At 34.0% G+C, this 12,557-nt stretch overlaps 1 protein-coding gene across 5 annotated transcripts; it reads left to right on the top strand.

Annotated features, from left to right (window-relative positions):
* The first annotated feature begins 882 nt into the window (after positions 1-882).
* On the top strand, positions 883-11,632 carry LOC149770159 (uncharacterized). 5 transcript variants are annotated; one of them, XM_089949305.1, is made up of 7 exons: positions 883-994; positions 1,276-1,581; positions 2,778-3,047; positions 3,350-3,610; positions 6,702-6,812; positions 7,734-8,185; positions 8,775-11,632. In XM_089949305.1, the coding sequence occupies exons 1-7, from the start codon at positions 913-915 to the stop codon at positions 8,838-8,840; spliced, it is 1,548 nt and encodes a 515-aa protein (XP_089805431.1). In that variant the 5' UTR covers positions 883-912; the 3' UTR covers positions 8,841-11,632. The 5 variants fall into 5 exon arrangements, with proteins under 5 accessions (XP_089805431.1, XP_089805432.1, XP_089805430.1 ...); XM_089949306.1 differs by having other exon boundaries at positions 891-994; positions 1,273-1,581; positions 7,734-8,014; XM_089949304.1 differs by having other exon boundaries at positions 891-994; positions 1,273-1,581.
* The last annotated feature ends 925 nt before the right edge of the window (positions 11,633-12,557 follow it).

The following is a 12,557-nucleotide window of genomic DNA, read 5'->3' as shown; positions in this document are numbered from 1 at the left end:
GGGAAATCAATCACCAACACTCGAAAGTGCATTAGTGTCGGAGCTTTGTATTATATCACAATTGTTCGATGATATTAGTACTAATAACACATTTGTGTTTTCATCAGAATGTGGAGTGATTTTGAATAATCTTGAATTTCCTGCAGATATGATCAATGGAGAAATGCAACGAAGAATAAATTGTTGACCATGAAGATCCTGAAATTTATATAAGTGGTCAAAAACATTCACTCAAGTCTGTTATTTCAGTAGATTGAGCATCGTATGCGGTAAGCGGTCTTGAATAAGATCGTTCTCGTTGACCTGACGACAGTCAAGCACACAAAGGATTTTATAGCATTGGGGTATCATACCACGCCTATCATTGTCAAGATCACCCTCAACGACTCATGTCAATTTAAAACTGATGATATTAGTGGGATAACAGACATGACTATGGAAGGCATAGTCTCTCAGAGTAACATACTGCTTGGTTTTTCAACGATTGCGAAACCGCGTGATTTGATATCAGTTACTCCTTTGTCGGCTGTGTACATTTATTGTCATAAAATGCGCTAGATATGTTGGTATTACTCTTGTGAATCTAGGCGGGCACAATGTAATCTCCTCAGTGAATGTTGACAATACAACTTTACACTAGAGATTGACCTGATATTTAATATAATGAGAGTTTTACGTGAACGCGCAATACCCGTTTACGCGACATATTACGAAACTGTACTTCGTGATACTGCCCGTTGAATGTTTACGGACGCACTAAATGTGCACGCGGAATTATCATCGCTTGATGCACCAATCGCTAAACGAGTTGAAATATTGGTTATAGATAGCATCAATGTGTTTTCCTGGGCTAGTATTTTTCTTGTTTAACAAGAGATAGATATCTACAGTTGTAGTTTTATTTCAACTCACATGGTTGTGAAAATGTGTTGGATGAAAGCATTATCTATGTGTATATACATAATCCACATAATGGGAAAAGTTAATTATAGCGGTAAGTAGACAAGCAGGAAATAATTTAATAGAATATCTAGAAGGAATATATAATCAATATGCATAAATCTATCAAATATAAAATATTATCTAAATACATATTTATCGATTACATTCGGACACATGAATTGTATTCTAAATCAAGTCCAATCTATAATGTAATGGACCGTGTGTATATATACGGTTCTAGAGGCGACTACCAAACAGAGATTTAAAAACGCATGTTTATAAGATAAATTTATTTATTTATTTATTTATTTATTTATTTATTTATTTAAGAAGAAGACAAATCGTTCGCCTTCGTTGGATGCAATACAACGTTAGAATGGATTTTGTGGAATGGGACTAACATCGTTTCAGCAAAGGTTTGGAATCCAAGGGGAATCAAAATAGCCTGGGTGGATGATGGATATTGTCAACAACGGAACGATTCCCCCTTATACTGTTACATGCGGGGACACGGAGAGGTAGGGATGTTATATATGGTCTTGATTAACGCAACAGAGGCAAATAGTGGAGGATACACGGCTGAAATAAGGTATGGACTTGAAGAGCGAAAAAATATCACCAAAGAGCTAGTAGTCATAGGTACGTTGTTACAAAGTGTTCATTTTTTTCATCCATATCCGTTTTTATAATGGCTATTAGTCTAGTGAGAGTATCGCATTTGCCTGTTCTCAATGCAAAATCTAAACTGAATCAACTAGAGTTGCTGACTTCGCTGTAGGATAATCTGGAATACTATTATTCTCATCACGTAGTCTAATTTACCTTTGAGGACAAGAAAAATATCCAAAACCAAACAGCAAATATCATGCACATTTTCATACATGCGTGCAGCTAATAGGATTGTTATTAGTATGATGGCAATGTGTTAGTATTACTATACTTGTATCGAACGCTATATACAATGTTTCTAACCTACATTAATATTTTGATATCATCGTGTGCAAACTAATCTACCTTTAGTTGGCAGTATTAGGAATACATATATTATTTTGACTAACAAATCAAAATAACTAAAATAAGCTAATAGTTGAAATATAGCAATGACACATATGGCATAATCTTATGGAGGAAATGAAGCAGTGAAATCCATAAATAAAAGCTATTAGCAGCAAGTAAATAAATAAGTAAAATCAAATGATATATGACGTTATAAATGTAGTTATGAAGTGCAGCTAATTGATCCACAATTTGGACACTGGCGTAGCAATAATTAAACATGGCTTTTACAAGTGAAAAGATATTTTAATTTGAAACAAAGATGCAAATGCTTAAATGCTTAAGTTGCAGCAACTGATGATCACATAACATATTCTCTAATTTAACATGTACACAAATATTAAACAATTACATAAGATATGCATATTGTATTAATTCTTGTATTTCTTAAAGAATAAAATCGTAAACCTCAAACCGTTTAAAAGAGCGTTGCAAAGGTTGTGGAACTTTCATGTGCAGCTGAAGTTGTGGACAATAACATACGTTTGTTTCGTTTATTGCTGCCGGCGAAAATTAAACTTGCTAATGGAATTTAAATCACATAATTAACGTTAGTGAATTCACTGATAGAACCTTCCTCCATAAGACTGTGAAATATGTATTTGATTCCAAGTTGATTGACAAGCAGAGAAAACATTTGTATATTTCAAGAGAATAAGTTCCTAGAATATTTATATTCTTGTTCCATTTAAGGAGCAGTATAGTCCAGAACTAGAGTCACATATGATCATTCGCATACAATTCAATTTGTTAATAGCTCAAGTCAGTTTGATTTTCAGACAAGCCGAAAATAACGAAACCCGACAAAACTATCCTTTTTGAGCCGCTGAATATATCTTGCGCTGTTTCTGGCAAACTCGATGGAATGAGCTATCGGTGGAAATTAAATGGGACAGATTTCAATTCTTCGGGACCAATTAATGCAAATTGGTCTATTCTAATATTCAAACGTTTGTGGACGATTGACAAATCAAGCGTTTTTTCGTGTGAAGTATGCAAAGAAAACAGTTGCTGTATAAAAAGTGATGCTTTCACTCTAGACCCATACTGTAAGTATAAGCAATCTTACACCTTCATATCTTAAATTTTAATCTATTTTATCAAATATTATCTATGTCAATACAGGAATGGTTTTGTTCAGCTTAACATAAACATTTGAAGAGAAAAGGAAACTGTCGGTGGTCGGTGATTCAGACCGATAGCCGAACAAATATCCAGTATCAGCTGACAAGTCAAAAAGATACATAAATACATATATACATACATACATGAATACAGACGGACAAACGTGAAACGTATGGCTTTTAATCGCACACACTATGCAGCTTATGGTTCTTTGTTTTACATTTAGACGGACCCTATAGCGTGGATTTGGATGTCAAAGAAAAACACATTTACCTTAATGAAAATGAAAAATACACAGTAAAGTGTTTCACCAATTGCAACCCGCCTTGCCGTTTCTGGTGGGAAGGGTACGTCAAGAGCGACAACGAAGAGTTAGTCATCGGTCACTTCGATGCAAGAAAGGCAGGAAAATACGTTTGCAAAGCAAGAAATAAAGAAACAGATATAATGGCAAAGTCCGACCCAATTTACCTGTATCTTGTAGAAGGTAACTCGTGTAATAACTGCATTATATATTTATTCAACTTTTTGGTACTACACATTAGTGTTATCTATCTGTGATATATGGAGACAACGTTTAATAGCATTAAGTATTGTCACATAATTAAATATTTGCTTGGTCATACATTGTCTAATAGTGCTCAGCTGACATAGATACAGTTTGTTGCACAAATCTTTAACCAAATATATACATATTAATATAGTTTAAACATTTAATTTTTGTCAGATATGTGAATACTGTAAAACTGCTTAATCCAGAATGTTATGATCATTGATTCTGAAATGGTATATCATGGACTTGCTGATTTTCAGTCGCTTCTACAGTGGCATCAGGCCAAACACAAAGAAAGGTAAACCGATTAGGTTCATTGAGTGTGCAAATTTTGAAATATACATATTTTCGTCATGGCACGTACCGGTAGGTAATCATGGCACGTACCGGCATAGCGGTATAGCGGTAATCATATTACTTGCAAAGCCACGGGACCGACATGAAAATGAAATATAGAAAAGCTTGGAACAAAATTCCTACAAGACAGAATGTTATGTTCCAAGGATATGTGCTATATTTTTTATTCATATAAGTGAACAAATCCATCAAATAAACAGGATAAACATGAAAGTAAATGTAAATTAAAACTGACTGCATTAAAAATAAATGCAAAGCCTAAATAATCAAGTTCACGATTTATAGATATTCCTATATGAACCATGGCTATGTGAATAATGTCATTAGTATGTCTATACCCTGTCTAGCCAAAGAAAACATTGCAATTTAAAGTCTGAAAATGTAGCAAATGATTATTAAATTGAAAATGATAGAACCTGTGGAAAAGAAAATTTGAAAAATTCTTATTATTAAAAATAAAGAGATGAGCGTAAAAACTATATTGTAAAGATAAACACACTGTTCCATTATTTTGAGGACGACTCCGCTATGACACAATAGTGGTTCCATGTAGAAGGCAACACCTGAAAGGTGAAAGTTTGCTCACGCTATCATTACCAATTTGGGAAACAAATACAGAGAGGTAAAAGTTAAAATTCATTCCTAGTATGGATAAGCAAACCCTTAGTTTGTATTTACCTAAGGAGATGCAATGTAAGGAATTAAATCTGATGAAATCTTATTGACTTTCTTGTCTGCAAAAAGGTTTGCTAAATTGAAACTAAACGTACTTTCATAGCAAAATTCCTATTTGATTCATTTCTATCGATTTGTCAACTTTCTGATCATTGTCACAGTCTACTTGTCTGAGTCTTGTAAATGCGACAAAGAAAATAATTCATCATAACGCCATAATATTTCATCAGCTAATTTCTTTAATATATGATTGTTGCTTCCTTGACCAATAGCATGTACGAAAATGTATATCCAAGCGTCAGCAGATCTTTTTTAATATGTTAGATTGATGATCTCTGTAAACCTGCTTCAGATACTTTTATAAATTAATTCTTGTGATCGGCAAAAAATATATTTCAATTCATATGCGTTAAAGATGGTATAAGAAATCAAGCATTATTAGAACATATCAATACCGCGTACAGTCGTTGAAAGACCATACCACATCGACAGTGAAAAAGCGAGGGCACTTTTCATAGGCCTTAAGCGCCCTATCAACTTGCGATATAAGTAATTAGCCAGGTGCATCTTATTGATAGACCCAAATTATTCTTCCATGCATAAACGTTACTTAATTTATGAACACCATTATGCAGCATCTTCCAAACTGCTTACCTCAAAGTGTCCGTGAATCGAAATCAATGTTTGGGGAGCGATAAGAAGAATTTGTTTGACACTATAAGGATTTAATATGTGTATTTGTTTATGGCTATGTTGATGTAAGAAATTTGCACGTCTTTAAATTGTATTCCAATTTCGATGGAGTGCTTTCTTGCCACTGTCCACTTTGTTTTTACTGAATTTGAACATCTGACAGATGTAGTTAAAACGGAACATATAATTACATTTTTTCCATGCAAGTTTGATAAGGATTAAATCAAACATTTGTCCAAATAGTATGTTTTTCTTTATGTTTCTCATGCTGTTTATTCAGTAAAGATAGATTTGAGAGGGGCTGTACATTAACTATGGAAAGAAGTTATTTCTTTATCTGAAATATAATAAACTTTCGAAATGTTATAGATTAAAACAGGGAAGTGTTAATGTAGATTTCATCCTAACTGGCACAATTAGAAGTGGGTGCTTTTAAAAGGAAATACATAAAATGAAAATTACAGTTCAAAGTCATCTTGATTAGTTAGTCTGTTTTCAATTCCATCCCTGCGTCTGGAATTTATATCTTAGCCACAGATCCATCTCGAGACAGATGTGCATTACTTTCTTCTGCCAGAGCTGAAACACACAATTAAATATTATTGTTACATGACTCCCGAATTTTAAGACAAGAAAGTCGATAATATTGATTTACTTTGTCGCTTGACAAATGTTTAAAAGAAGATTGGACAAGTAGGCAATAGTGTGTTATGTGCTTTCCGTTCTCAAAATCTGAACTGACGTAATACAGTTTTAACAAACTATAGTGTTTCACAAATTATTAGGAACAGAAAAAGCACCCTATGCTAATCAATATATAATCAACAATCGCAAATAAATAAGTAATACTCATGTAATCGAAGGCATTCTTAAACAACGAATCATTTGATCAAAAGATCAAAACTACAAATGAACAATAACTTCTTCTGACCTGACATATGGTAGTAGTAGTAGTAGTAGTATCGGGCCATAATCCTAATTCAAATTACAGTTAGCTCCCCTAGTGTGGTATACTTTATAGTAGTATATAAGGTGTAATTACAGCTTGTTCAGATGCAAGGACATACTATGAAATATCGCACTTCGTAGTGTTTAACGTGGGATGATTAACCGGAAGATAATAGTTGTCTGTACGTGTATCATATCATGATTCATCATGATGTGTCACTATTGTCCATACATGTTTGTTACTACAGTCTACACTAGTTAATATATGTTCATAATCCCTCATGTGGTATTGTTTGATGTGATTTCTATAATTGCCGAGCTCAACAATAAATTGTGCTTGTTTCCTTTGCAGATCCGAAACAATGCCTTATGGGTATGGGACTAGTGATAGCTGCCGTTGTCCTGGTCATAGTTGGAATTGTAATATTAAAGAACACGAGATGTTACAGCAATGTAAAACTAGGTATATGGCTTTAAACATCAGATGGTATGCAACAAGAAGACTTCTCTAATTTGTCGGTAATATCAACATGATCAAAACTCATTTGGCATTCAAATTAAAAATCACCCAATGAGGGATATGAGTCATGATATTCTGTAACTTCGCTAGTAGTCATTTTACGGCTTTCGATCAACGTCTGGCAATTATACACTTTTATTTCAGGTCTCACGTCAAGTATTTTATTAAGGCTGCAAAATAAAATAATAAAAACCACCACCACCCCACACATACACAAATGAGTTTTCGTTTTGATGAACAAATTTAAACTATGTATGTACTATTTTCAGAATATGGCTGTACCTAGTAAGTGGAAGGATTGAACATTTGGTTACTGGATTAATTTTCTTTATACAATTCTGAATTGAAATCGTGACACTAATAACAATTTGAAAACATTTGATATGTAACGGTCAGATGCACCGTCAACAGCTGTCAAATATCATAACATATCCATGTAAATATGTTGTTTAGTCGTTTGTATTATGTCTGAATGAGCCTTTCCAAGTACACATGCTGATACTAGTCACATTCGCTGTTATTAGAAAACTGACTGCAATACTTATATTCAGAATTAAAGACATCACGATGTTCAGACAACTATCAATTAGGAAACTGACAGTTTAATTACAAAATATGTATTTAAATATCTGCAAAATGCATACCATTTTCACCAAACACCTTTGGAATTGTATAGAGAACTCTTTCACAATTTCAGGATTTCAACTGTGAAGTGATCTATAAAAATAAAATCAGATTTGTGTACGAATCTCGTGCTAAAAATAGTTTAAGATACCCAGGCCCGTGGTTAATTACAAAAAAGAAATATTTAAATGCAACAAAAGTTTATTGATCTTGTCCTTGTTTATGTTTCAATTGTTTTAGGTTCTGAGATAGCGCATCAACCATGTGCTGCACGAGGTAATAATGAAGCACGTGTAGAATCGCATAGTTCAATGAGGCGGAACAGACCTCTACCCATCCCACCGGTGCAAGAGAGGACTAAGAGATTAAATTATCCTAAACTACACTGCAAGTCGAAGAGCTTGCAGAAACTTACGACGTCCAAAGAAGACCTTTGGAAGCCAGCTCGAGAAAGCTTGTCTTTGCAGACGTTGATTCAGTTATCACAACCGATTTCAAGACACTCTAACAATGATGGCTCGGTGTGTATTAGTAGTAGTTCCAAGAATGACATCTGGTTTGACACAGAAGAGTCTCCTGCAGGAATCAGTCTGGTTCAGTCTAGTCACGCAAATCATCATTGCGTAACTACTTCTGCACATGGAAGTTCCGAGCTAGAGTCACAGGGGGATCTATCTAGAAATACAGATGAGGTAACCTGTAACATCTCCCTCGATAAATCGATTGATCGATCAATGAGTGTCAATGAGGAAAATTTATTAGTAAAAAAGAAATTATAATGGTTGAAAGTCTCAACAAGAATTTACAATCAATTTAGACTTCTAAAAGAACAAGTAAATGGAATGCATGCTCCAGGATAACATTGATCATAATGTGTTGGTTGCTTGTAGATTTGTTCAGGCTCTAGCAGCATATTCAAGCTGTTTTCAAAGGTCACATGATGGTGTCAAATGTTCAACTAACGGGACAAAACGGTTGTAACTACTTAACGCAACGTATCACAAATAGGCGAACCTTTGCCGATAACGGTATCTCAGATTGGATCATGGGAACTGACTAGCGCAAGTTCCATGCATGTTCTAAATGCTATCTGCAGTCCAAAGTACCCTTGCATTTGTTAAGACCCATAAACTTGTATGATTTGTATTCTTTATATATATATATATATATATATATATATATATATATATATATATATATATATATATATATATATATATATATATATATATATATATATGAATGATACAATATCTAGTAATGTTTACTTTATTCTAATAGGTTGCATGTTCGGTCTACGATTACGCAAGGGCCAGTGTACATGAAGCAAATCTACAGGAACGCTGACTCTGGAAACTACGATTATGACTGACTGGTCTGCAAAAGAATGGAAAAATGGAATTAGCGATTGTACAGAAATCCATATATTTGTGTCGTATGAAACTATTGCCAGCACTAACAGTTTTCCGTGTTATTGCACAAAGGGTCACGGTGCGTAAGTGAGGACTAATGAAGTATCAACTTTTTCGTCTCTTCAGGCACTGATCATCTATAAAGTTCTTGATGAATTGTACCAATTAATGTATAATAGACTGATGTAGATAACACGGATTTTTCATGAATTTAACATAATACATGCATACATACATACATGCATACATACATACATACATACATACATACATACATACATGCATGCATGCATGCATGCATACAGACAGATAGACAGACAGACAGACGGAGAAAGAGACAGAGTATTCTTTGTCCTTTTATACCTTGTTTTGCTGTTCATCTGTTTCAACAGTTCGCTAGATATATTTAAATTCCCTGTGCATTGTGTTCGTTCTGTTTACTATAATTGTTTGTTCTGAGTTCGCAACAATACATTTTGCCAGGGCTAAAATTTCGAACACGATCATACATACCGAAACATACAAAAATGTATATCTATTTTATAATAATCTCATATGCTTTTCATTGCACTATCATGATTAATGATAATTCGGTGAGTTCAAAATATTTCTTCATTGTGTTCAACATATTGATTTTCAGCATATCAATAGCCGGATATTATTTTTTACATTGTGTATTGTTAAATGTTCCCTAGAATGGTTATTTTCCACATTTTCCATTGTTTCAAATTTCAGTCTAGAACATTCTTTCTTTGTCTTCATTATTCATGTACATTTAACAGTTTATATTCATTCTCTTTCGTGTGTGCTTAATTTTACCAAGTACTTAATATCCTTTTCTCAGCTTCTCAATTCACACTTTTATAATGCCTCGCACGGCACCATTCTCTAGTATGGCTCTATGTAGTAAAAATACTATCAAAACCATGTACAAGCGAATCAGCAGCCATTTTTATATCATTTCGAATATAAAGTAGGCATACACATTTGTCCGAGTTCTGCTTCTACAATGCTGTTGTTGTTTTGGGTGTAAACCAATTTTTCTGCACATCATAAATTGTGTGTGGTGGACAATATATCTGGTGGAGGAAGAGCCTGCAAAAAAAACCCCCAGACCAATGTAATGTTACTTGCAAGCATATTGGGCGAGTACCAGACTCGAAACCGTGCAGATAGAGAACATATATCAGTATTCCGTAAGTATGACCGTTTTCTGGCTGATTTCGTGTATGGATTTATCCGTATCATTCGGATTTTTGACACACATGAGGTTATTTGGACGAATAATGTAAATGTGTTGACATATTATGAACGAAATTTACAACTTTTAACTATTTGTTTTCAATGTACGCATTCACTGCTCAATTTTTTTTCTCCAAATATATATATAGGTTTTAAGAAAGCGTTACAATCTTGAGGACGGAATTACAGGCAGATACCATGAGAATGATAGAAACCCTACATTTTAGGATCAATCTTATATTTTCCTTTTGAGATTTCCTATTTATGTGGAAAGTATCCTTCCAATGCTGTGAAAACTAAGGATTATTTGTACATTATCTGCAGTTGCAATGCAGTTTTGGAGAAATTATATCCATTCCTACAATTATGTATCTATCTATATATTATCTTAATTGATAATATTCCTTCATCTTTCTTTTCACTCGCCGGTCGGGCCAATTGAACACTTTACCTATTCAGCAACAATGTGTGTTTGCGTGTGCATGTGTGTTGAATCGTATATACAGATATTTTCAGCTAACAAAGAATGGTCAAGGGAACGAGATCTTATTTATGTAGAATTAACAGAAGGAGCTAGTATTATTTATGCAATAAAAATTTCATTCTTTATTACACGTACGAAGCCAAATCGTCTCTCTAAAAAAAAACGTAGGACAATGTTTCTACTTGTTTTAGTTAAAGTTGCTAGTGAGGATACTGCAAATGCGAACAGTAAGCATGTTCTAATGCTCTAGACTCGTGAAAAGAATTTGCATTTATATTAAGGGGACTTTTAACACACTATTGGCTATATCACGCCACGGAGATGACAGTTAACTCCTTTTCTCAAGGGTACACTAAGGCAGTCGACACAAGTTATCGTGGGAGGGTGTCGAAACCCGCGACCCTTGGATTGCGACTCTAACGCTCTACCAAATGAGAAACCTCGTAATCAGAACACCACAAGTATACATAATGCTACTATCAATAAAGAAGATAGGGGGATTGGAATGCGCCCACATGGTCAAAACATAAAGATAAAGAAGAGGTGTCGATCGAAAATGTTGCCACTCACTTCACCTCTGAGATCGAAGTAGTAACACTGACCAAGTTGAGTTCCCAGCCTTTTGCGTAATGAGCATCTGATGCTAAGAACAAGGTCACCAACCCAAGTTACACCCATGAATAATATACCAAAATTAAGTGAACTAAAGTTCTTTGAACGGTAAAATATTCATCGTCTCTTTTTAAATAATAAAGATTGTCAATAAAAGCATTCTGACAAACTCTTTTTCATACAAATCAAACCATTTGTAAAGTAATATTGAACTAAAACCAATGTTGCTTGAGCCGCTACATTTAATCTAGATTTCTTTCTTACGTTATTGATGTAATTCTCATCCATGCCAAGGGAACGATAATCGGGCGCAGTCAAGTTTATCGTGTACTGATTCGCAGAGATGGACCTAAGCAGTGCTGTCCAACCTTTTTGACACCATGGGCATCTCGGGAATGATCGATATAGGGGTAAGAAAAAGAATGCGCTAGTGAAGAAAACAAACTAATTATTGAAAGACATACTCATAATTCATAATTGTCTCATCGTTGCAATCGGTGATAAAATGCTTAAGAAAAGCTACACACCCCCCATACTGTACGTCGTGATGGAATCATTTATTTGACTGCGATGAAAATATTTTCAGTTTTATCATATATAAATCAAATAGTTTAGAAATAAAATTGGAAACACGGTGGTGTCATATTTAGCAACAATTCCAATACTCGTCTAATATAATGACATACAGCAGCTATAACAGCAATACACTGAAATGCACCATTGCCAGAAAGTTGCTTTCGCTACCACGAAACTCCAATACTATTAATATATGTTACTCTGGGGAACAAGGAGAATTAACATTATAGCTAATTATTACATTGGCAGCCTGTTGGGGATAGGAAACATAATGTAAATTTAATACTGAGGCCACATTTGGCCACATTGTTGTATTATTAAAAGTTGTCGACCATAAATGGGTTATATTGTTACATTACTATAAGTTGTTGAATAAATAATATGGGTTGTTTTGGGGCACATTAGGAATTTAATATCATGCCTCGATGTTAAATTGTTATAAGGCGCAGTGAGAAATGTAACGATAAACATTTAAGTTCTTATCCAACATCCACTATTTTCATACTATCCAAAACCGATATATATATATATATATATATATATATATATATATATATATATATATATATATATATATATATATATATATATATATATTATCCAGCTTAAGCTTCTTCTCACTGATTGTCCGCACAATAGAACACCCTCCAGGCTCCCTTGTCTCTGCAGAATGTGTGTATATTAATTCAGGCACCGATGTCATTTGTGTCTCAAATCCCTATTTATATACATTTTCAC

Source organism: Sinohyriopsis cumingii, unplaced genomic scaffold, assembly GCF_028554795.1.
Source record: "Sinohyriopsis cumingii isolate HCF-2022 unplaced genomic scaffold, ASM2855479v2 utg002588l, whole genome shotgun sequence".
Lineage (NCBI taxonomy): Eukaryota > Metazoa > Mollusca > Bivalvia > Unionida > Unionidae > Sinohyriopsis > Sinohyriopsis cumingii.
This window is presented reverse-complemented; position numbering and strand designations above follow the sequence as displayed.

Bases quoted from the DNA above. Each gene is read 5' to 3' on its own strand.
- LOC149770159 (XM_089949304.1), top strand. From the start codon at position 913: ATGGTTGTGAAAATGTGTTGGATGAAAGCATTATCTATGTGTATATAC. The intron at 3,611-6,701 runs GTAACTCGTGTA...TTTCCTTTGCAG, and splicing joins TTACCTGTATCTTGTAGAAG to ATCCGAAACAATGCCTTATG. The intron at 8,186-8,774 runs GTAACCTGTAAC...TTATTCTAATAG, and splicing joins TATCTAGAAATACAGATGAG to GTTGCATGTTCGGTCTACGA.